Here is a 26,335-nt window from a genome sequence, read left to right on the forward strand (position 1 = left end):
TATGCCTCGATACCGACCCATGCCTAAGCTTCACATGCCATCGAGGCACAAATATGGCATTAGGTTTATTTAGAGTGAATAGAAAATGTGGTGCAGTATCGTAACTGTTCTACGCCTGCGACAGCCAGGATCTGATCACTGTTGGGAAAAAGCAAGAATTTACACTGGACGGTCTTGTTTTTTCATCCACACCTCTGTTTTTACAGATGCCAATCAATTTTCAATCAGTTTAATACTCAGTCAAATGTGTGAGAAATCTCACATTCAACGTTTGCACTCAGCTAGATTAGTCTATATTTTTATATATAACACACACACATATACATATATATATATATGTATATGTGTGTGTGTGTGTATTGTTTTTAAAGGAGGGAAAATGAATGTTGCTAATTTTAGGACTTCATGACTGTTCTGTGTTGAGACTGAACTTTTTATCGTTGGGTTAATTGGGGTTACTATCGAGAAAAGGCACTAGAGAAAATCATAGGTTGTACTGTATCTCCTGCCTGGATTTTTATGCATGTGTGGCAGGGAAGTAATAATTTTATATATATATATATATATATATATATATATATATATATATATATAAACGGTACATTAATACAGAGCACACTTTCATGGATTTAACGAGGAATTATGCATAAAATGTTTTTTTAAAATCTGCCCATGTGGATTGCACATAAAAATTATGGCATCAAATTACCTGCAAAGGATCATGTTGTAAAGTTGGAATTCAGTGTAGCACTTAAATTCAAATTTACATTTTTTAATAGAAAGTGGTTTATCTTCCCTGTTGTTGTTTTTTTTCCCATATCAAATAAAAGTTTAACGTCATCTATTACTGTTAAAAGCCACATTTTCCCTCCCTAAAACCGTTTTTTAGTTAAAGTGTCCCATAAATTGGAGGTTTTTTTCCTGTATAGATAACAGTTGAAAACAAAAACACTCAAAGGGAGAAAATGAAAATCTTTTCTTTTCACTGTAAATACTAGATGTAGGTAGTCTATATTTTCTTTGTGCAGCACACTTATCCAGTTTTGTTACTACAAAAGATGTTTGACAATCGAAAGGAAAAATATTATATGGTCAAATAATTGTAGGTTTTCTAAAAAAAATGATCTCTTGGTACAAAAAGTCGCAAATTTCTAGATGAGTATAACCGTTTATCTCTGACCTTCCCAGAAAATGAAAAGCTTCCATTTTAAGGTGATATGAGGTATTGTAAGCCTAATAACTATTGTGACATAAAGTACATTGTAATATTAACACAATCCAAGTGCTTACTTGACCTCATATTACTTTTTAAAAGGATCAGCGAAAAGCTGTTAACTCAAGCAAAAAAACAAAAAAAAAAAATCGAATAATATTTTATAATATCCAGCACGGGTGAAAATTTTTCCTGTTTTATAGCCGTTATTTTCAAGGTAAAATGCCAAAGCCACCTTAAAAAAATAATAATAATAATCAGAAGTTGTTTATAATCTCAGACTTGTTAATCAAAGTAATATATTTTAATTAATATATTTTAATATAAAAGATCTATTTACTATTTTTTTGGGACAAATCAACAGGGTATTTGCTATAGTAATATATTGGCTGTCCGTTTAGTTTAGTTTTTTTTTTTTTTTTTTTCCTAGAACTTGCAGACAGGACAGACCACAATAAGGAATGATTTGACTTGGCATCTGAAATGGCCCAGGTATGTCTGTGTGAACCAGTCTTTGCAACCAGTCCATTTGTCTAAACCATTCTTTGGAGATTTTGTCTGTGTGCATCCTTTGTCTACAATTATTACTTTTCTTTTTCTTTTTTTTTTTTTACAAAAATATGGCTCAGTCTAAAATTTTAAGTTGATCCATTTTTACCTGTATATTGTTTTTTTTAATAACTGGATGGTCATATCTGTTAAATTTGGGTTTCAGAGTAGTAATAGATAAAAAAAAAACTCTTGTATGCAGTCAGTCATTTTAATGTGAATAGCACGTCTTACATGGCTGAATAGAATCAGAAATGGCTGTATTTACAGTTAAATTTGGGGACTGGAACGCACTTCAAGAGAGGCAGCTTGACGAAGACTGAAACGTGCATCAGGCGGCAGTCTTCATTTTTACTGAAGCTACCTGTTTGTGTAAATTTAGATGAGTGGTTAATCGAGAACTAGCTGGGTTGAGGTTACTATGGACAATCACCGTGTTTTTTTTTTTTTTTAAATGTCACATTTGTCACTAGTTTTATTTGCTACACTCGTCTGTTTCACTCTGTCCAGTAAAACTCCAGTGAATGTAACATAGTAATCTGCACTTGTAAACAAAATGTATTTTAAAGTTATAATCTATTATAAATAAAATAATTTTAAAATATGTCTTGTGGATTTCCTGTTTTGGTTTTGCTAGTAATTATAGCAATCAAACGGAGCTGAAAGTTATTTTCTGGCCGCATGAGGGGTAATAGCTGAACTCTAGATTTTCTTCTTCAAGTCCTTCATGTTAATTAATGGTCTTTCTAAAAGAGCTAAACATTTTGGATATTTTCACAACCTGGTTTAACTTGGTTTTAAAACTTTACACAGAACCAAATTCCCTCTTTGAAAGTTTTTGACTATTTTAGCTGTTGTACTTTTTTACACCCATCCATTGAATTTCTGTTTAGTCTGCTTTATGTTGCCTGTCAAGTTCCATTGAAGGGATTTCTTAATTAAACAGACCTGACATTTAGCCGCTACGGTAGTGAAACTGAGCTCATCAAGAGCCAGGTTGCTTTGGATACTTACTTCCTTTTAATACACTAAATAATTTGAAAACCGATTTTTCTTTTTACTCGAATTATGTTGTATTAACATTGCTCGATAGTTTTAAGGACATCTGTAAGTGGGGAAATACTTTTTTAAATTTATTTCACCGTAGCTGTACACCTACAAACGGGTGCGTGTCATTTATTTATTTGTGTTATCTTCAGTTGTTATTTCCTAAAGAAAATTAATTACGTGGCAATCAAATAATTTAGCTAGTTGCTCTTACAAAAAAATTGATTATTTACACAAACGGCTTACCATACTCTCGTGTGCGCGCATGCGTAAAACAGTAGGTGTTCGCGCATGGCATCTGCGTGCCTGCCTGCGCTCTGCCGTCCCCTGCTGCTGGGTCGCTGCTGATGCCGAGCGGCGGAACGGCTCGGCTCGTGCGTTTCTACGTACGGCTCCGACCGCAGTTGCCGAGCTTCAAAGGCGAATGAAACAGGAGAGCAGCTCGAAAAAATATGATGACGGCAGGACCGAGCCGTCCTTTACCATCCCGACAGCTGTAACGTCGGCGGAAAACGCTCGTGGATTTGTCAGACGTGAGAATGCGGCTGTGAATCACGGAGGAAATATCCCTGGACCACTCCGCTCAGCCTCCCCATCTGACTCCGCCGCCGCCGCCGCCGCAGCCGCTTCGCGCCGCCGATGGTGACGATGCTCTAAACGCAACCTGCCTGCGGTTCATCCGGTAAAGGCCGTCTCTCTTTAAATACTGTCGAGGCATCTGCGAGATTTGACAAGATGCAAGATTTGCATTATTTAGGAATCAAGAAAAAAAAAGAAAAAGGAGGAGGAGAAGGAGAAGGAGGAGGAGGGGAGGGAAAGAAAATCAAATCATCACGAGCTCCCATTGCGGAAATAAGATAACCTAAATAATGAGTAAAATCATCAGGCAACATGGCTGCATTTTTTGTTCCTCCTGGAGTGATCTGCTCGGAGTGAGGATGAAGGCTGGTAGGAAGGGAGAAATGAATGATATCAGCGGTGAGGAGGTACTGCAGTAACCGCGAGTCCTTCTGTTCGGATGTTATCATTACCGCCGAACCGAAGGTGCGGTTGCACTGTACCCTCACAGTCCCGATGTCAGCCAGTCCTACTTATTTAAATAGCTATCTGTAATTTATTACTGATTATACTTTCTGTTTATGTGCAACTGATTGAACGCAGTTGGCTTCAGATGCCACACTTTGATTTTAATCATCCCACCAGAAGGGATCTCGATGTGCTAACCTCTATAATGTATTCCTGAGAAGAAGAAAAAAACAATTAACAACTTGTTCCTTAGCAAAGGATGCTGTATTCTGAGTAAACCACCAGTGGAAAACCTCAGTTATCTGCTCATGAATCCAAAAGGAGTTTCTGGATCAGATGATATGTTTTGTATTGTTGTGCTGACTTGTGTCTTAATTGGGCTTTGACTAGAAACCAGATGCTTTTCACAAGGCTTTCAGGGTTTTTCTGGTGTCTGATTGAAGGTTTTTCAAATTATGTTCTGATCCGTGTAGATCTCCGTTCTTACTGGGTTTCTCCACCGACACCTTTCAGGCTTTCTGTGGTTTGTCCTCTTTGTTCCTGGAATAAAGGAACAAGATAAGTTTAAGAATATATGTTGAGATTGTAAATATTTATCAGGTGCCATATCAAGGCCTCCTGTGAAGAAAACTACAGTTCTTTTACAAAATGTATGGAAGTAAATATGTGCCATCAGGATTTGAATTAAAAAATGCCTCTGAAATTTGAATGCTATATATTTGTACTTATTTTTTTAGTGTATAATATATATTTTAACACTAAAGAAAGTACAAATTGCATAAAATATTAATAAAATGAATAGCATACATTTTAACACTGAAGAAAGTAAGTACAAATTTACATCATTCAAATTTCAGAGGTATTTTTAATTCAGTTTTTGATGGGACATATTGTCTTCCATAGGAAGGAGTCATACACCTTGATTTTGTTTAAGGATTTTTGTCACTTATTAGTTAAGTAGTTTATTTTATGTAGTTCAGTGAAGGAAATTTGGAGCATAACTGCCAATTTTCTTTTTACAGATTAAGTTCTGAACTGTGTAGTGTGCGTTTGTATTTAAACCATTTAAAATCACCTTTCACTGCTATTACAGCTGCATGCCTTCTGGGGTATGTCTCAGATCTTCAATTAGATTCAGTTCTGGACTTTGACTGGGCCGGTCTAATCCATGCTTTTATGTAAACCGTACCATTGCAGCCCTGGCTTAGGGTCGTTGTCCTGTTAGAAGTTGAGAAGTCTTCTGCAGCCGCTAATGGTGTTGAGCATAAACCTGTGTGTTTGTAATTTGGACAAATTACAAACACAAGATTCAAAATACACTGTTTTTGTCTGAGGGACAGACACAAACCGGTGGTGGGAGGTGTAAAGAAGTCGATACGACGATGACGTGGTCGTCGAAACTTTTGAAAAAAGTCTAAAAAGAATTTGGTGTGCATTTGCATTTACTCCAACACCCCTCAATAAAATCCAGAGCAGGCAACCCACCCTCAAAGTAAGTAGAGTCCATCTGTTTGTTTCATCTAACACCAGTGGCCTAATTTGACAGGCTGGATGAGGAACAAGAGGCTCACTGAAACTCTGTCGTTTTGACCATGCTACGTTTTTATGCTACGTTTTTTATTACTATACGTAGTAATGAACTTTCACCAAACGAAGCGTCTGAGCTACGCACCCGAGGTTTTGTTGTGCAGTAGATGTTTGTTCTCTTCAGCTGTAAGGGAGCCAGACTGTTTCTCCGGTCTTTGTGACTCTCTGTCCTTGGCATTAAGAACAAAGTGTGGACTCTGCTTGACAGAGCTTTTACCCTGACCTGTTCATGGATGTCTGATTTTTTAAGTTCTCATATCATGGACATGATATTAAACCGTAATTTTCACCGTAACGGTGCTTGGATATGTGGAGTTTTTTTTCCCCTTTCTCTTCCGTAACATGACCCTCAGTACAAATTTGGCCTTTGTGGAAGAGTGGCAAGAAGAAAGCCAGCATTGAAAGAAAGAGTTGATGGAAAGATGGATGGAGCTAAACACTCATCGCGGTTTGTCGAACCTCAGCGCGCTCAGCTGACCATCCAGCGCGCACATGACCCGCGCCCGCCCGGAGGCGCACGGAGCCCGTGGTGCCGACGTCCTCCCTCCGGGGACGCCCGGCGCTCCTCGCTCATTGGCCGGGCCTTAATGCGCTCTTTGTCCATCATCATTAAACAGTTCCCGTGCAGCTCTGCTGGTGTCATTTGCCCACCGGATGCAGGCGTTGCTGAGCTGGATGCCATAAAGAATTATCATTTGCGCGGACCACAGGCGCTGGACGGGTCCCGAAACAAGCGCACCCATGTCTTTCTACTTGAGCCGAGAGGGGGAAACAACAGCCTAGATTGAGAGTTAATGAAGTCTTTGAGGGGAAGAAGAAAGGGAGGCTTTAATTACTTTTTTTTTTTACACACTAATACATTTTTGGCGAGATTAAGAAGTTGAAAATCTCCTATATGAAGCTTTCACTAATGTTTCTGTGTCCTTTCCTTATAGGTTTGACCTTCAAGGCATCACTTTGAGTGAGATCTAATCATCAGCAGGTAAGCGCTTTAGAGCCGTCGGGTTCAGGCGTAAGATGCTTCAAAACAAGAAAAATGAAAATAATTGCAGCTGTACACGGGATTTTCTCGACCCCGTGGTTTCTGCTGCGAAATATCGTCACACGTGAAAATAACCCATTGCCGTCCATACTGGAGAAAAAGTTGATTATAAAATTTCTCTCGGTTGGCCTTAGAGAAGGAAGAAGAGTAAATTATGATTGCGAAATTTTATTGTAAGGTTTAAACGCTCTTTCCATTACAGTTAATACAAATATAGACATTAAAAATGTTATTGAAGAAACACAAAACATAGATAATTTACTAAAAATCAACAAAAACTGCAACACAAAAACAAATTGTGGTTTATAATAAATTATTTTTTTTTCTGCAGTGTGTTTAATAAGCTACATGTCTATCATTAGCGCTATGTAACCCTATTTATTTCCTAAAGTCAATGCAGCTAACAGGTGATTAGCAAATTTGGCTTAGTGCCGATAGCGGAAAGTAACATGAAGAATTCAAACCATTTATCAAGCAAAGGTGTTGTTACTGATTATTTTCATTTCAAACAGACTGTCCTATCGATAAAATAACAGCAACCATACCACTGTAATAATAACATCTTTCTGCTTTTTGTGTTTAAACGCAAAAAAGCCCTGTTGTGCTAATGCTAGTTAGCCTTTTCCTCAGAGCTCAACATTTAGCAAATTTCTCTGTTTTTTCTACAATTATTCAGTGCGTGAAGTTGATTCCAGATCCCAGATTTTTTTTGAAAACTAAAACAAGTTCATCTGTTATTTCTTTCACTGTCTCTCCTAACTCCACTCAATGTCCACGAGCTTGTACACACGAAAAAAAAAAGTTTCCTATTTATATCTGATTAACCAGTTTCATTGTTAAACTTTCCTGAAAAAAGATCACTTTAAAATTGCATGAAAATTGTTAAAAATATATCTACATAATAGTCAGCAGTAGAAGGATGCAATATTATTTACTGGTAAACAATTGATTTATCCTCCAATGGAAGTTTAAACTCCCCCGTGGAAAGAATAATGTTCATGAAGGAGAAACGCCGTCGCCTACTTTCTGCCAGATTGACGAGGCCAACTGTTCTCTGATCACACGAATTGGAACCAAACAAATCCTTTTGATTTCTGCGAGGGTTTTCTGGATGCGAACACAAATCAGCACACATTTTTCTACATCTAGAAATCCATCCGGCACTAATTTGTGTTGTAAAAGTCCGTTGAGGTTGGGGTAAAAACCTCAAAGTTCAGCGGGTGTGAACGCTTTGTCAAGGCATTTTCTGTTGCTTTTGAGTCACAATTTACCAGAGAACGTTCTCCGTTTAAAAGCCTCTGCCTTGCATTAATACGACGCTGCTGACTGAACAGTAAGCGCTGCATGCTCTTGTGTTTGATGTGCCACAGAATGATCGAGGAAGGCAGCAAACGAGGCAAGGCCATGGTCGAGAAGAGACAGCTCTTCATGGAAATGAGTGAGTGCAGTCAACTCAGAGACGTCTCTTTCCTCTACTCGTCAGCTCGTGTGTCACTGTTTGACCAGCTTGCTCTCTGACATGCAGTAATCGTGTTTAAACGTGCCTGCATATAGCCTGTTTGCGTTTGGAGAAAGGTGTTATACCATTTGGGATTAAGATGATTAATCCATTAACCCTTAACTGGAGTACGCAGACTCAAAAAGAGACGATCTGCTGAGAGAACTACCGCGTCAGAGCAAGAATTAAGACAGTACTGCACAAAAAATATACATTTTGCATTTAAAATAAAAATAACTTTTTTCTGTAAATATATTCTATCGAGAACATCTCAAGTCACAGTTTTAGTTTCACCTGGTGCAAATTTTCTAAATAAAGTCTCCTTTTAAGCAACTTTTTCTATCTAATTATTAATCGTTTAATCCCAAAAAATAATCAACGGATCAGCCCTGCTCTGTTGTGATGCAAAGTCGAGCAGAAAGGGCTGAGCTTTCTAAACGTTGACGTTAGAAGCATTTCTTTTTGCAGATTTCAGCTACAGATGTTAAAGGAATGCTAAGTTGTTGCGTTTTAGCCGATAAAATGTTTACTTTCTTACTTAAAAGGGGAATTGAGGGGTTTGTTTACTTCTTTTAATGTATTTCTAATATTGTATAAAACAAGACAAAGAGAATCTGGAGATTGTTCCCGTTTTTTATCAAATTAATCGACTTATTATAAGAATAATGAATAAATGAATCAATAGCCAACATAATCATTAATTGACCATATATAATGGCTGATAAAGCAACTATTGGAGTGTTTAATTGCTGATGCAGAAGTAGTTGGCAAGACGTTAATCACACTTTAACTCTTAGCCCTTTAAATACGGCACTAAGGCTCCTTATTAATGGGTTAGATTGTTAACATCCATATTAATAACTAGTTTCTTACCTATACATTAATGATTTATAATGGGGTCTTGTTGTAAAGTGATACTAATACATATATTTTTCCATTATTGTTTTGTTTTTCAGGAGCACAAAACTTTGACGTTATCAGATTGTCAACTTACCGGACTGCCTGCAAACTCCGGTTTGTCCAAAAGCGATGCAACCGTAAGACAACGCAGATTCTTGTTTTTTTTTTTCTTTCTTTCTCTCTTTCTTTCTGTCAAATTTCTGTCCGAAGACGCTTGTGCGGTGACCGCAGACATGAATACGCACTCAGCTGATCAGAGCGTGCGCCCCCGCTCTCTCCCCGCTTCTTTTCGCAGTCCATCTGGTGGACGTCTGGAACATGATCGAGGCTTTCCGAGACAACGGGCTCAACACGCTGGATCACAACGCCGAGATCAGCGTGTCGCGGCTGGAGACGATTCTGTCTTCCATCTACTACCAGCTCAACAAGCGGCTGCCCACCACCCACCAGATCAACGTGGAGCAGTCCATCGGCCTGCTGCTGAACTTCATGGTGGCCACCTACGACAGGTTGGAAACGTGCGGACTGAAACTAAAGTATAGTAGCAGCTAATGAGCAGAGAGCGTTCATTTTAGTAACGTCACAATGCATCTATTTGGCATCGCTCGTAAAGATTAGTAGACACCCTTAAAATAAATTCATTATTATTACACTAGCATAACCACACACTAAACATTTTAGAAAAATCCAACCTTAATATAAGATCAAATATTCAGTCATTGGCGCAGTTTCTGCTGCCTCATATAAACCCCACTGAGATAAATAGAAGTCAGGTTTTTATTTAATATACAACTCTGGAAAAAATTAAGAAAATGATCAGTTTTTCAAATTTTACTTATAATAGGTATATGTTTGAGTAAAATGAACTACCGAAATTCTAAGCAAAAATTTAGTATTTATTGGTGCCGTGCTTTCAGACCTCAAATAATACACATAACCAAACAAGACAAGTTCTTAATCATTTACAAACAACAATGCTAATGTTTTAACTTGGGAAGAGTTCAGAAATCTATATTTGGTGGAATAACCATGAGGTTTTCAACGGGGGTTCAGTGCAGTGGTATATATTTAACTTTTTTAAAGTTACTAGTAACTTCAATAATAGTAAAGTTAGTGGTCACAGGAAGCCCCAAAAGCCCCACAGGGCTGATTTGAGGGTCCGAATCGGGTTGCTCTTTGCCAGCCGCTCGTTTAATTTCCCTTTGAGATCAGTAAAGTATTCTTGAACTTGAATAACGGAGGAAACATAAATTCTCCACTGCTCACTGTTTACATCAAAGATTAGTGTCGCCTAGTCTCCTTGGCAACCATAAGACACTATCAGCATTTTGATGTTAGCATGCTAACGTGTTAGCTAAACTGTACTGGGAGTGTAACTAGAACTGGGTGCACCTCATGCCCAGTGTGAAGTAAGTTGGAGGATCTGTGATGCTGTGGGACTGAACACTTAAATAATGTGCTACCAAAAAAACAACAAAAATATGCAATCACTGGGATTTTCAGATAGATAATGATCCACATATCAACACAGAAGTTACATAAAATCAACTCTCTTTCATGACTATGTTTGTCTCCAGATCTTAATCCTGTAAAAAACAGAAACAACAGCATTTATCATTCAGGTAATAACACTCTCTATCACGAGATAAACGTGCGCTCCTGATTGGCTGCTTGCCCTGTCCGTTCCTGGACCCATTTAGTTGGTTGACTTCTGTCTGTGAAGCCATTCTAGTCCTGCTCCATTATTAATTACGCTGCTGCTGCGTGTCTGGGAAACTTTGAGTTAATGGCTGCGATTACAGGAAGCAGCTTTGTTATCCGTCCCTTATGTCCAATCTGAGTTCGGCAGGAGCACCATCCGCGCTCCGTGGTACCTCAGGACCGAAGAGAAAACAAATAAGCTGAAGTAAAACAGCTGAGCGTTTAGAATGATGGCAACTTAATTACACAATCCTTTCATATCCCCCAAGCTAATCTCTTCTCTTTTTGTCTCATTTAGATGCTTCAGATCGTCAAACGGACTGTAATAGCAGACATAATTGAACTAAGTACACTGAAAGAAAGTTTACAAGTACCTATCTCATTTATTAAGGCTTTATGTGAAGAAATAATTGCCTACCTTTGACCTTTCTGCAGTCCTGAATTAATTGTGATTCAGCCCTGACCGCTGCCACGCTTGTAGAGTCGGGAAGCAAAGACGGCTTAAAACATCTCGAAAAGCGAAACTTGGCTCGATCGAGAACAGATAAAAGCATAAAAGTTATTGACTTCCTTTAGTCTGGGAAGGATTACAAAGCCATTTCTGAGGCCTTGAGGCTCGAGTGAGTCAAAGTGTGAGTCACTGTCCACAAATGGAGAAAACATGGAAGAGTGGTGAACCTTCCCAGCATTGATTGCTACTCAAACAGTACATCCACGACAGAAGAGTGACCACGAAAAAAAAACAAAACACACACGATCTAAAGTAGTGCAGGGCTCGCCTACTTCAGTTATGGTCGTTGTTTATGATTCAGCGATTTAGAAGAGACTGGGAGAGTTATGTGGACAAAACCAGTAAAGATTTAAAACCTTAAATCTCTCTGGATGATCCTCAAGAGCGTTTGAACAATATTCTGTAGACTGACGAGACATAAGTGAAGCTTTTTGGAAGGCGTGTGAACCATTACATCCGGTTTAAGAAAGAGAACTTCATACCAGAAGTTAAACACGGTGGTGGTAGAGTGATGGTCTGGGGCTGCTTTGATGAAATCATTAATTCTGCTCTCTACCAGAAAAATCCGTAAGGAGAATTATGCGACAAGCTGGTTTTGACCTTAATAAACTCAAACTTTCGGCTTACGCAGCAGAACGATGATCCTCGGCACGACATCTTGAAGTTTTAAGCGGAGGCCTAGTCAAAGCCTAAACTTAAATCAGTAATTATGTTCACTTGGTCCTTTGTCCCTTAATGACATTCTCATTTGAAGCTGCATTTTGTGTTTATTTAGGTTATCTTTGTGTTAGTTTGATGATCTTAGACATTAAATTTACCACTAAAGCAAAAACAGAAAAAAAATCGTTTGGGAAGAAAAGGATTTTTCACAACACTGTATACCTTTTAGGCTTTACTTCTTCATATTTTTAAATACATTTAAAAGATGAATGTAACTGATATTGATTTTTTGGGGGGGTTATTTGCGCCACAAAACTTGATGTTTGTGTCACTATTTCTAATTATTTTGAGTATTAGTTTGATTTGTTACACTGATAATGTGCTAAAACACATTTTTTGCTTAAACAAAGAAGTTGCAGCGACCCAGCATCAACAGTTTTTAATCACACTGATATTTTTGCTGATTATGCATCTCTTTTTCTTTCTTTTTTTTCTCCCTAACATGCAGTGAAAGTCATGGGAAGCTGACCGTTTTCTCAATGAAAGCCATGCTGGCGACGATGTGCGGAGGAAAGATTGTGGACAAGCTGCGCTGTGGGTACAATTTTCACTGACTTAACCGTTTAATGTCTGAGGATTTAGAAAGAATCGTAATTTAAGCTTTAGACATCTTCCTTTCCAACTTCATGTCCTCCTGCAGTTCCCTAATTTAAACACAGAGGGGCGCTGTTGAAGCACATACCCTTCATGCATTAGTTGAATGAATTGTGCATGCATTCAGGTTCTGGTGAAATTATGCAAAAGAGATGATGGAGCATTTGGAGGTTTTTTCCCTTTCTTTTCTGACAATAAAGCCAAACAATCGCTTGTCCCTCAGACGTTTTTTCACAGATCTCAGACTCGAGCGGAGTCATGGCGTTCGCAAAGTTCGACCAGTTCCTCCGGGAGGTGCTGAAGCTCCCCACGGCGGTGTTCGAGGGCCCGTCATTTGGTTACACGGAGCATTCGGTGCGGATGTGCTTCCCTCAGCAGGTAGGCCGAGGATAACTGAGAGCTTTATTTTATTTCTTTTATTTTTTCATCTCTTTATGTTTCGTTGGGGGGAACTGTTTGATTCACTTGCGCCTGTTTCTCTCTAGAAGAAGATTATGCTGAACACATTTCTGGATGTGTTGATGGCTGATCCTCCTCCTCAGTGTCTTGTATGGCTGCCGCTCATGCACCGACTTGCCAATGTTGAAAACGGTAAGTCGCTATGGTTACGGCGAACGCCGACAGACACAGAAAGTTGCACACCTGCTATATAAAGCATAACAATTATGTACAAGCTGAAACAAACTTCACAGAGGAATGAAAGGACTGCAGTGTCTTTGTAAAGAAAATGAAAACATCCCCACAACTTGACATTTTTCCCTTGTTCTAAGTAAATCTACCAGTGGAACTAGTGCTTTTTAAATCAGTATTAAGGCGTTATGGATTTAAAACAAGGATATGTCTTGATGAAAAGTTACTTGTTATTTCAAGTGTACTAAAAACTAGGTAGGATTTTTGCAGCATAAAATAGTTTCCCCAAAGTTTATCCTTCTACTTTCTAAGCATTAATTCACACCATTTGCTTCGATCTGCTTTGTTTCCAACCTGTTTTGCTGTCCAGTTTCTTGCTTGTTCAAAGTGACTAATTAAATTAAGGCACACAATATTTCCATTGTTTATCAAATATTATGAGATATTTCAACAGGAATGACTGGAATGCATAGAAATAAAAAAATAAAAAAAAAGATGTAATGAGCCGCTTTGTCTTTGCGTTTCTCTGCGCAGTCTTCCATCCGGTGGAATGTTCTTATTGCCGGAGCGAGAGCATGATGGGCTTTCGGTACCGGTGCCAGCAGTGCCACGGCTACCAGCTGTGTCAGAGCTGCTTCTGGCGGGGCCACGCCAACGGCCCCCACAGCAACCAACACCAAATGAAGGAGCACTCGTCCTGGGTAAGGAAACGATCCGCGATCCCCTCCCGGGTTTGCATTACAATTCTGCCGTCTCCACGCAAATTAAAAGTCAATACCTCTCGAAGGCCGAGGAGTGATTTTATGACAGAACAGCTGTCTGCATGCGGTTAATGGGCTCTCATAATCTAAGGGCGGGGCGGCGGAGGTGAGGGGTTTACGAGGTTTAGTTATTTTGAAAATGAAACTGTATTGATCGCGTCACCGCCTTCCCTCGAAGCTCAATCACGATGTCATAAATTGAAAGCAGGGAAAGGGATATTACCCCGGATCTCAAATCCATTTCCAATCCTGCAGGAAAGAATAAGAGCTCGTATCGCTTCGGGACTGGAGCGACATGATTGGAGCGACATGATTGAAAGCATTTAGACACGAAACACAAGTCCGATATGCCAAAACTATTTTTTTTTGCCACTTATTGTAGGATACATGGATGCATCTGTACTGGATGTGGTCCTGAAAAGTGAAAAAGTCTCAATTTAAATGAGTCCGAAGCACCTTAGGTTCCACCTCTCCGACACTGGCAGGTTTTCTACCGTAGCAGAGTCGCAGAATGCCTCTTTTTCTATAAAAAAAAAGAAAAATAAATAAATATTTATGGCAAAATCCAATCATGTTTTTATCCCTAAAAGCCTCAAGGTGCTTCGTGTACACGATACCATCAAACCAGTTTATTGTAAAATTGATATTGAAGGCATTCTCATTCAGATGAACATTTCACTTCAAGAAAGTTGAGTATTTTTAATTAAATAACTCATAAGACGGAAATACAGTTACGAGGTAAAGAATAAATAACCCGATTTCAAAGGAGAGTTTTTATGTCTCCAGATTTGAGAGATATTGGTAAAAAGTTTCAAATGAATTGTAACCACAGGTGTGAAACGACACACACTGCAGATGCCACCAACTTATAGAAATAAAAAGATTAAAAGTTCCATTAAAACAAAACTATGTGCGATAAAATAAACGAAGATATGTGCAATATGCATCAAAAATTACAACTAAAAGATGGGTATTAATTATTTGTCAGAATCATCAGAATAACCCTAAAAAGTTACACTTTATTACAGTTCTGTCTTATTTCTGTTTCCATGACAGAAAACATTTGAGCCAAGTCAGTCAGGCAACTGTACAAAAACTAATAGATGATGTGTGTAAATGTCAGAAAATAAAGGAAGTTAGGAAAGAAAAGAATCTGTATATCTGTATTTTTCAGCTTAAGTAGAAAAGGTTCAGTTTGATTTCGCAACAGAACATGAGAAAACAAAAGTACTTCCTGTAGTATATGTTGGGAAGAATGATAAGGTTTGAAGGGTTAAATACTTTTGTAAACATGTGTGTGGATGTGTAAAGCATATATGTGTTTATGTTAACAGCAGGAGATACAGAAACGTAGAGTTGGTGAGGAACAGAATTAGCTTCCAGAGTTCCTCATCAACACTGCAAAAACACAAAATCTTACCGTGTAATTTTAATCTTGTTTCTAGTTCAAACATCTTAGTAAACTTAAAATAACAAAAACTAATGACAAGTAGCTTCAGCAAGATGTAGGAGGAGCTTGTTTTTCAGTCAATAACTCCTCCATTATTCGTGAAGAAGTTCATGTTCCACTGGCAGATTATTTCACTTATGACAAAGGAAAAACATCTTGTTATAAGTGAATTAATTTGCCTATTGAACATGTACTTTTTCATCAATAATAAGGAATTATTGACTAAAAACAAGCTCCTCTTGTTGCTGAAAAGTTACTTGTAAGTTAGTTCTAATCTAGAAACCAGATTAAAATTACACGGTAAGATTTTTATGTTTGCATGTTTGAGAGAGTAAGACATACCTAGTTACGTAAATGATTTCTGGAACAGCTTACGTTTGAGCGTACAACACCAAAACCGATCGATCAGGCGAGATGTGACACTGTTTTTCCCGCCTGCTATCACAGAAGTCTCCGGCCAAAAAGCTGAGCCATGCGATCAGCAAATCTCTGGGCTGCGTCCCCATCGGAGAGCCGCCGCACCCCGTGTTCCCCGAGCAGGCCGAGCGACCTCAGGAGCTCACCCACACCGTGTAAGTGCTACTCCCAACGCATTACCTGCTGCTGTGTCGATGAGCAGCGCAGTAGGAATCAATATGCTCATGACACGGAAGCCGTTTCCATCGTGTAACGTTTCCCATCGTCTTACTACGCCATCATCACACCGATTACGGCATCTCCACTCACTCAGACGTCCAGTCCCAGGGAACATGTGAGATGCTGCACAGGCCGCTAACAGCTCAGTCATCTTCATCAGTCTGTTGGCAATGAGACCTGGACGGTGCCGTCAATCTCACATTCCAGGCTGTGAGGCTCCTGGAAGCCGTTATAGGAAATGCGTTATGTTCTGCTGCCGTCTTTAACTCTGCACACATTGCTGAGTTCCCCTCCATGTTTTCCTTCTGCGTTGTTTCTCTGCTGCTCTTTTGCTTCCCACATTTAAAAAAATTAAAGCAAAGCTGCAACTATCAATTCGTAATCGATTAATCTATTGATTATTCTGACAGTTAATCGATTAATCGGACTTAAAAAACACCTGAAATATTCTGTGGGGTTTTCATTTAGGACTTTTTTTTTATACATTTGAAATGCATAAAAGATGCAAACAAAACACATTTATTCTTTTTTTTAAATGAGAAAATAAAAAAAATGTTATTGCCTGAAATTTAATAAAACAGCATTTCTTCAGCAAAACGATTCATCGTTTTTAGCGAAACGATTCATCTGCAGCTAAAAAGATATTTCTGACATCAAACTGTGAAAATTTCATCCCTTTCTGCTCAGCTTAGCAGGTCCTAATAGGAGATTTCTTTACAGTGTTTGAACTAGATGAAGCTAAAATTGTGTCACCTGAGGAGTTCTAGGTAGAACATATTTACAGACGAAGGGTTTTTTTTTCTCTTAAATGCAATATATATATATATATATATATATATGCATATTTGCACATTTTTGGGTTAATTTCTGCTCTGAGTATGTTGTTCTACTCTCCAGTTAACGATTAATCGGTTACTAAATTACCTGATTCATTCATTTCAATGATCGATTCATCACGATTAATCCAATTAATCGATTTTGCCTTAAATTTTAGACTACAACTTTAAAGACGTGACAAATGGGTTTACCAGCGCCAGGCACAAACCGGAAACAACTCAACTTTCTGACCCGACTTTCCGACATTTCCGATCGCTTTCTGCCGTAACAGGAAGCTCCTTTGCTCGCCATGCACGGCTATCAATCTGAGCCGTCTTTTTATGCCTCTGCTGCAGGCAAGTGTCAGTGAGTAATTGATAGAGAGTTGCGTTTTAGCAGGAGAGCGTAGCTCAGTAAATGCCAGGCAAACAGACAGAACGATACATTCCTTTCTGTTTTCCTGTTTTCCGGCATGATGGATACCATCAGCTCCAAATGAGTTCTCACTCCCAGGCTCCTCCCACTGCCAGGAAGTTTTCTGTTTTTTTGTTTTTTTTCTGCACTCTGTTGAAATGTTTGCATTCGAGATGGATATGACATTTGCATACATTACAATTCATCACGGAGTGGAGAACAAACTGAGTGTTTTTAGAGACGAGGCGATTGGATTGTGCGCCATGTAGGCTGTGTAGCATGAAATTACATCACACAAGAAGATTAATAGCGATAAAAAGAAATACGATTTGCGGCCGAGACTATGTCGGATTAAATCTTTCCCTCAGCACACATTTATCTATTCTGTTCCCTGTTATTGTTCTTTTCTCTCTCTTTTTTTATTATGATGTTTTTTTACAATGTTCGCCGTAAAAGAGTAAATCCTGCCACAGAGTCCTAAGTGCCCTTCAGCGTACGTTTTTCTTTATATAAACTGTTGTTTTTCTTGATGGATTATAGCCATACTGATACCTGAATAAGAAATTTGAAGCTTTGTGTGTCAACCTGATAATGAGGAAGCAACTTTAACTACACCCTGCGTGCACTTTGCAATTTCTGCATAAGGATTGTTAAATTCAGACGGAAATTTCAGGAACTCTCGGCTGTTTTGTTTTTCTCGAAAGGACAGACTCCTCTCTCATGCACTTGTAGATGACATTTTAGCATTTTTTTGTTTGTTTTTATATGGAGCGAGTGGGTGTTTACTGACTTTTAGAAAAATGGATGTGACAGTTGCCCCTTGTTACTTGTTTCTCGATCTTTTTGCCTCTGTAGCTCGATCTCTCGCAAGGAGCAGAGGGGGGGGAAAGCTCTGCTTTTCTTGGGATTATAAATAAAATATTGTTGCAAGAAAATGTATATTTGCATATGTACCCGAGGATGAATGAATCAGCCATGCAGCCAAAGAAAATGTTAGTTTCTCTTTTCTTTTTTTTATTTTATTTTACAAGCTAGCATAATATGTGAAACGCTGTCACATCCTTTTAGGCTTCTCCTTGAAAACGTTTTATTTGCATCCATTACAAGATCCTATAAGAAAACATAAAAGATTCAGTAGTAACCAACCTGATATAAAACTGACAATAAAATCAGCAACTAATATGCTGAAATGTGTTGAAGTGGTCCAGTCAATACATGTGTTTTTTGTTCAATTTTCAACCTCTTGTTGATATTCTTTAAAAAAAAAAAAAGACATTGACGGTCTTTGCAGGGCATAGAGAAGGTCACAACGTGGCTCCCATTGTGTTCGGTGTGGGTGACATTATGCATTAAACTCACGTAGTGAGATGGTGGTGGTGTGTGGAGCAGCGTAGTCACTAATCTGCAAGGCGTGGCTCAGGTTCACCGGCTTCGTATTGCTGATCTGAGGACTACAAAGGAGCGGCTACGCTGCGACCTAATTGTGTGCTCACCAGGAGGCCATCAAAGTAATTAAAAATTGCTTTCTTGGTGGCAAAAGCGACATTGCACCACTCTGCCTGCTTCCAAAAAGTACTTAACCAAGCAGCTGAGACAAAAACATCACGAGCTACATGCTAATAAGTACGGCACCACGATCGAGGGAGAACGTTTAGTTTTTGGCAGCTGATGCCTCCATCCAGGAAGATGTAGCGTCTCTGGAGAGAAAAAACATAAAGATAACGTCTTAAATAACAGCAGATAATGTGAGCTGGAGAATAGTCGAAGAAAGTAGCAGATTTGAGGAAAAGTGATCAGTTTGTCCTCCAGTAGCAAAGTTTTGGATCATCTGAAGGCTTTTATCTGCATTTTGTGGAAGTAACAAAAGTATGGACTGGTGTTCCCCCTGTTGTATCCTGGAAGAGAAAGAGAGAGACAGCTGACACAGATGGGCATTTTAAAGAATTGGTGGGTGAATGGATAAGTAATCTCCATATCATTCACGACTCCTGAATCTTTTCCCTCCTGCCTCATTTGCTGAATCGTACTGATCCCAGTAGCCTGAGTCAGGAACTCTAAAACTATCACCAAGTTGGATAAACATTGTCTTCGATGAGTTGTCATTTCATATTATAAGTCCCCATCATATCTCAGGTGTGTGTGTGTGTGTGCGTGTGTGTGTGTGTGTGTGTGTGTGTGTGTCAGCGCTGACAAAGCCTGTGTCAGAACGCCTGGCAGAATCAGGCTATAGCGTCAGGTTTGATCAGGCCACCCAAATCGAACGGACACGCGCTCCCCTGCTGTCCCAACCCTCGCAACGCCCTCTGACAAAGTGCTGCTGTTCCCGTGCTATTTTGAAATATTTACCGGCGTCTGAAGCGACGTCTAACCGAGAACTGAGCTGTGAATTTCTCTCCTCTCTCAAAGTGTCAGGTAGATTGTTGGGGATTTGTTGCTTGGAAGAGGATGCATCGCTCTGGGAGCCACCGTTTGTCTGAGAAGCTTCCTCTCACAGACAGAGCTAGCTCCGCTTCTGTCAAAGTGACTCACACAGGCATTGTCTGTACTTTGCATTCAACTTTAATACATGCTGTGGTGACAAATCCTGAGTCACATTCAATATTCAGAAAGTAAATTTCTCTTCACTATAAATTCTTTAGAAATTCATTCAATTTTTAAAACGTATGCCCCTGCTTTACAACTTGAAGTTATCTCCTGGCCACTGCAAAAATACATCGGCGCCATTAAAACCGAGATATGAGGCGTATAATTGGCCATCCTGAGATTTTAAGGATTAAGTTTTCATAATAGCGGTCTTGAAATTTTGGAGGCTGACGCTAAGGCCAAGTCATTTCAAGGTTTCTAATGTCTTGAAACAGCTTCAATCACAAATTCATGAACTGTTTTTATGAGTGCTATTTTATCAACCACTGAAATCTCATCATATTTGCATTGAACAGTTATTGACAAAAACTCAAATTACCAATTAGAACTGGAATGGAGGCTAGTCAATAAATCAATAACAATATATATTGCGATAGACACATACAGTAATATCGATAGAATTTTCAGTCGTTTCACTGAACTCAGATTCAGAACCGCACAGCATTCTGGGAGATGTAGGCAGAGGAAAAGCTTCAGCTTCTCAACCTCTCATGGCCAGCTGAGCAAGCTGTGTGGCTTCAGCTGACTCACTCTTTGGTTACCTAGCAACAACCTGTTTAAGGTTTCGCCTCATAGCTACTTACGACTGAAAACCACCGACGTGAAGTGGAAACTGTGAGTAAAACAAGAAACGTCACTTCTCTAGTTTTGAAGTATTTCAGATATTTAAAACAAAAACAAACAAAAAAACTACTCGATAATTATCGATATCGACCGATATGAAACGATTAAATCGTGGTAGGTTTCTCAGCCGTATCGTCCATTAACTCCCATCCTTAGCAATCTGCCATTCTTTTCTTTAACATATAATTTATTTTTGTAGCCTTCTCCATCATTTCCTGCTCTTAAGTGAATCACACATCATTCTCGCTGCCACACTTTAATCTGCACAGTTATGGTGACCCAATTCTGTAGCAGTGCTTGTTGATGCGTCACACGTTAGAGCTATCCTACCTGCTTCTCATGATCCCGTCACTTTGATTCGGTCTCATAAAGTGGGTTTGGTGGATAGAGGACAAGGACTATTTAGGCAAGAGCTCAATGACTCTTTGGCATCGGTAACATTGAGAATGTGCTAGAGGTTTGAAGAGCAGGGGGTCGAAGCAGGATCTTCCCAGGAGAGTCATCAGAAAAGTGCGTAGAGGGCCTGTGAAAACGAGATTTAGCTCTTTGGTAACCTTGTGAGTTGGAAGACTGTGGACCAGTTGTAGCTCAAACAAGTGAAGTGATGATTGAAAAATTTGATGAGTCATGATTGCCAAGGTGGAAATTTGCATCATCAAGAACAAGGGACAGAAGAGATCAAAGTATCTACTTCTTCTAGAAAGTCATTGAGGTATCCTGCAGGGTGACATGAGACGTACGACAAACGATTTTAACCGGTCCAAGCTGACGTATTCGGTTATGGGTATAGTTGGAAATTAGCAGGTCCGTTTCACCACCTTACCCAAAGAGGGATGGGAGAATGTGTGGTTCGTCACATCTTTGGTGCAAATATGCCAAAGCATTGTGCTGCTGAGTTTTGTGAGGACTTTAAAGAATAGTATACATTAACCGGTTAGTATCTGTCGTATCTCCTGACAACAAAGCACCACCCTTCCCACTTCTAGTGTTTTCGAAGTCAGTGCTGGGGGCGAAGGGACAAGAAGGCACAAAGCTGCACTTCCTGGGAAAATAATAGCTTTCACTCTGTGCTCTTAATTGCCTTGGCTAATGGCTCTTTTATTCAGGAAATTTGCTTCCTATTACTTCATTCAACCTTGTCATGATAAATGAGTAATGGCACTGTTCATTCTAAATGAATGAATATTCCATCAATACCGACGCTGCTTCGGGAGCCATATTGTGCTGTTTGTTTACATTAGCCTCCATTGGTGAAAATGATTAAGATATTAACTGAATCACAAAACAGGAAGACACAACAGAAAAGGATCTTCCTACAAAACACTTGCAAAATTGTCATCTCATTTCACATGATAACCACGTAATAAATGACAACAAACGACATAACATAGCAATGTGGCGTTCAACTGTTCAGTTAGCTAAGTCAGAGGTTCCCAAACTGTGGGGTGCGCCCCCTAGGAGGGGCACCGTGCCATTGCAGGGTGGGCCAAGGGATGGATGAAACCAAAAATGCACAAAGCAATGAAAAGATGTGCATTAAAAGACCTTAACAGAGTTCCAATGTTAGTTTACTTAATCAGTCAACAATGTCTGCAGCTCAGAGCATCCAAAAATAAACTTAATCTCCCACCGCTATCAAAGTTCTCCATTACAGATTAGACACTAACTCCTTCAAACCTTTATGCAGAACCTCGCCTAAAATATTCTCCTGATCTAGCCCATTAGTTTCCCATGTCTCGCTGAGCCACAAGAAATTACTATATTGCACTGTGTGTCATTCAGGAGAAACGGGCCTTAGCGCATTGCAGGCTTTGATCTTTTTTAATGCCTGAATGTTGACCTCTGAGACACTGGATAGAGGTCTGGGCTGGACGTCCTCAATCAACTTCATGCAGGTAATGAGCCACGGAGCCGTAGGCAATTATGCGAGCGAGTTGAGCTACGTTTTAGATTCGACTTATTTTAGATAAAAGTACTAAAACCCAGACATAAAAATGAGTTGTTGTTTTTTATTGGACCCTGCTGTTACACATGAGTTGCATTAATAGATTCACAAAAGGGGCTGAAGATTATTTTTAGAAGTCTCGCTCTGAGGAGCTTTGATTTATGTAACTCGCTGAAGGTAAAGGGAGGAGTTGAGATATGTAAATGTAAATATACTCACAACCACAGATGAGCACTCTGTGCACAATTCTAAATAAGACTCATTTTGTATTTTTTTTTTTTTTTTTTTACCTACTAGCAGTTTTGGCTAAGCTAAAGCAAAATGACATTTCCCCATTTTGCAGCGTGTCTGCATGTGGCGAGGCGAAGAGACAGAGTCAGAGTGGAGCCTCAGAGAGGGGAAAGGAGCTTGAGTGAGACATAGAAAATCTACGTCGTCACAAAGTCACGTGACTGCCGAGTTTCCTTGGAGACAGCAGCAGTGTAGTACATTGAGATGCTCGCCTGCTCAGTTGAGGACAGATTAGGCATCTGGCAGCAGCAGCAGCAGTGGTTGGATGTGTTTTGCCACCGAGGCAGGCGCTCTCTCTCCCCGCAGAGGTAAGTCTCGGACCTCGTCCTTTGACTCCAGCTGCTTCTGAGGCGATTTGATGACCGATAAACCTTGTTTTTTATGTAACTGTTTTCCATAATGTTTGTTTTTTTTTTTTTTCATGGAGGACAGAAATAGTATGTGCAAGGTTCAGCACTCATACTTTTCCTTTTACTCTCCTGATGCGAAAATAGTGGAAAGTTGTAGCAAATGGCTTTGATGAAAGACGAGAGCAGATGACTTATTCATGTGTTTCTCTAATCTAATGTGTAATATCAAGTATTTAAACAGAAAATATTGAACAGAAAAGTATTTGTGAGGAGATAATCCTATTTAAATGGTTTTTTTTTTTCATTTCTGTTTTGTTTTTAAAACAAAACAGAAATATTTTGCATTATTTTATAATGCAAAATAAAAAACCCTGCATGATGCTATTAACAACAGTATGGTAATATATCTATAAATTCCTGTGTCAGTACAGAGGAGTTCTCAACAGGGCTCTGCCTTCTGTGTCATAGTGAGAGATGTAAATAAAGCCAAACAGAATCGAGGCTAATAACTACAAGGTGCAGATTCAGAGGATGCAAATCCAGAGATGTGCAGACCTCCGCGTGTTTGTGAGCGGCTGCTGTTTTCTGGGGGATGTTTTGATCCGTTAATGAGACTCTGTGCCCTGAGAGTTTGAGTCCTGGCGAGCCCCGACACGAATCCAGACACCATATGGGCCGCGTTGCTTTGTTTACTCTCTCAAATTACCTCCCACAATGTCACCTTCCACTGTTTTATTGGTGCCGTTTTGTTTTTGTTTTTTTTCCCCTAGACTTGTGGTTTAATTAGAATCCTTGTTTGTTGTTGTTGCTCTTGCACTTGTTAATTAGAGTTGAGCTAATTGCCTAAAAACATCTAAATCAGTTGCAGGAAAGTTGATTATATCATAGTTTTCCTTTTTTTTTTTTTTTTGGTGCACCACATTCTGTGGGTTTTAATGATTCCTCTTCCTGCCTCCGCTCTTACGTTCTTACTTACAGCTGGATGAAGCTGAAGTTAGAATAGCTTGATTTATGATTATTAATAAAAATGCAAATTGTTCTCCTCCCGTTCCCGGTGTCAAGCAGCACAGACCTCTGCGGCGTAGCATTAAAAACCTCTAATCTTGTCTTGTTTTAGTCAGCCGAAAGCAGCGACCAACAACATGAACGACACAATGCTCATGTCCTCTGGTGCACCCACTCCTACCAAAAGGTAAGCTTTTTGACGATATGCCTGCAATCTCCCCCTTAACTGACTATACAAGGACCAGATTTAAGGTACTCCAAAGTTTTGGAGAGTTTCAAAACTGATCCAATATTATGCTGTGATCCTTTTATTGCAACGCCAGACCAGAATTTTCCCTCTCAGTATGAGCATAAAGAGACCTAGCATCCCGCTGTCCTAACCAGTCAACTAGCTAAAGAAGGCTTCCACACTTAGCCATGAATGAGGAAAAGTTACAAAAAAAAATCAGTTTATTTCCAGTCTCACACACACAAATAGTTCTGGCATTGAGAACATCACTCCTATTAAGATAACTAGAGCTATTAGATCTTAAAAGACAAGCTAAGAGGATATCCGTTAAGCTAGTGAGTTTAGGCTAGTTAGCCGCAATGACAGTGTTGCAGTTGCATGCAATCAAACTTAAATTAGTTTTCTTGGGATATTTTGTGATAGGTCAACACAAAACAGCATGTAATTGTAAATTCAATAGTAATGTTGAATGGTTTTCAACATTTTTTACAAAAAAAAAGCTAAAAATGTGTCAAACGTAGAACATTACGGATCTACATGCCAAATATGAGGCAAAAAAAAAATTACTGCACACCAATCCTGAATACATGAACCCCAAGGTAAAAGATGGTAATGGCAGCATTATGCCATGGGTTTTATTTTTTTTTTATTTATTTATTTTTTTTACTTGTTTTAGAAAAAAATACTAATACAAAAACCTAAAATTATACATGGTTTTCAACTATTTTTTTTTGGTGTTTTTTTTTTTGACAAATATAGATATTTGTCCAAAATTGAACCTTTTGGGCCTACATTGTAAATGTGTGGCAAAAAACACAACATCCTCAGCATTATGCCATCAGGATGGCTGTTTTTTTACGTCACTTTTACGTCGCTATGCACTACATTACCTCCCAAAAAGTCTTAGTAAAATACCTCAAAGTTTGTGATTGTATTGTGAGAAAAAGTAAAAAGTTCGAGGGTTATTATGAATACCTCTATCAACTTCTTATGAATGCTTTACTCTGTACGGAACAGCTCAGCTAAACTGTGTGATAACGTGCTCATGAAAGCAAGCGAGCATAAAGTTTTGCTTGCTTTACCAAAGTCAGTACAACATTTTTGCAGCAGCAGGACTACATCTTAGTTTTCTGTTAACTTTTACGGTCAATGATATCTAACCATGACTTTTTCTTTTCTTTTGTTTTGTTTTACTCACAGTTACTCTAAAAAATATGATCGCAGTTCTGGCCTTGAGACGACAAATTACCTCCATAAGTCGCCCGAAAAATCCATATAAATCCTTTTTAATCACTCCTGAATTGAGGCCGCGCTTAAAATAGACGACAGATTGTCTCTGATCAGAATGAGAACAGCAAATCATACCCCCTCTTTGCACATATTTTTGCCTCCGAGCAGCGTGACCTTCCGGGTGTATTTTTAGTTAGAAAATATGCTCTGCTGTCACAGTGAATTTGTGATCACGTCTACCTAACAGGATGACATGACAAAGAGATTATGATGGAGCCGGATGGAGCCTGGTCGCTCTAAGAGCCTCCTCTCATTTCAGTCCATCTCGTGTGAGAGCCTGGACTCTGGCATCATTATTTACTCACAGCGGGTAACGAAGCTCTGTGGTTATGAAGCCGGCGACGGAGCAGAGCGCTCCGAGGGGAGCTGTGGCGTAAACGTGTCCTGTCCCCGCAGGTCTAGATTTTCCCCGTCTCGTGTGCACCATATCGCTCCTGCAAATCTTTCCGGCAATTTTGTGCTCCTGAGATCAGAGCGCTCAGAGACTGGGGAGCTGCAAGACGACGACTTCGTCGGAAATCTGGGGGGGGAGACCGTGAACGAAGGGGGTGTGGAAGTCTCAGGCAGAGTCATCAGCCTTCGCCAAGGACTTTTTCAGCTGAAGGGCAGCTGGAAAACTAGACGGGGGGGAGGAATTAAAAAAAAAAAATCCATCAATTTAAAATGTGTTGGGGTTTTCTTTCACTTAATCTTCAAAATCTAACCATCAAGCCAATCATTTATGACATTAACCTTTGATGGAGATGGTTATTTCTGATGGCGCGGCGCTGGTTTCAGGGACTTTAATGATGTCACGCATCCAAACCCATGGAGGTCAGCGGATGGGTTCGTGTTGCAGGAAAGGCGATTCTCTCCCGAGGTTT

At 39.4% G+C, this 26,335-nt stretch overlaps 1 protein-coding gene across 8 annotated transcripts in view; it reads left to right on the forward strand.

Moving 5' to 3' along the window:
* Positions 1 to 3,102: 3,102 nt before the first annotated feature.
* Positions 3,103 to 26,335, forward strand: part of dtnbb (dystrobrevin, beta b) — a 36,557-nt gene continuing 13,324 nt past the window's right edge. For 4 of the 8 annotated variants that reach the window (XM_016679160.1, XM_016679163.1, XM_016679164.1 and 1 more), the window contains exons 1-11: positions 3,104 to 3,491; positions 6,358 to 6,404; positions 7,835 to 7,902; positions 8,919 to 8,999; positions 9,158 to 9,371; positions 12,243 to 12,328; positions 12,612 to 12,766; positions 12,874 to 12,979; positions 13,553 to 13,719; positions 15,677 to 15,801; positions 24,066 to 24,140. In XM_016679160.1, coding sequence (XP_016534646.1) covers positions 7,836 to 7,902; positions 8,919 to 8,999; positions 9,158 to 9,371; positions 12,243 to 12,328; positions 12,612 to 12,766; positions 12,874 to 12,979; positions 13,553 to 13,719; positions 15,677 to 15,801; positions 24,066 to 24,140 — 1,076 coding nt within the window. In that variant the 5' untranslated portion in view covers positions 3,104 to 3,491; positions 6,358 to 6,404; position 7,835. Of the gene's footprint in view, positions 3,492 to 6,357; positions 6,405 to 7,834; positions 7,903 to 8,918; positions 9,000 to 9,157; positions 9,372 to 12,242; positions 12,329 to 12,611; positions 12,767 to 12,873; positions 12,980 to 13,552; positions 13,720 to 15,676; positions 15,802 to 24,065; positions 24,141 to 26,335 lie in introns of all 8 variants that reach the window. The other 4 variants (XM_016679165.1, XM_007567069.2, XM_016679162.1 and 1 more) reach the window with 3 other exon arrangements.

The sequence above is a fragment of the Poecilia formosa genome, unplaced genomic scaffold (assembly GCF_000485575.1).
Source record: "Poecilia formosa unplaced genomic scaffold, Poecilia_formosa-5.1.2 Scaffold203, whole genome shotgun sequence".
NCBI classification, from domain to species: Eukaryota; Metazoa; Chordata; class Actinopteri; order Cyprinodontiformes; family Poeciliidae; genus Poecilia; species Poecilia formosa.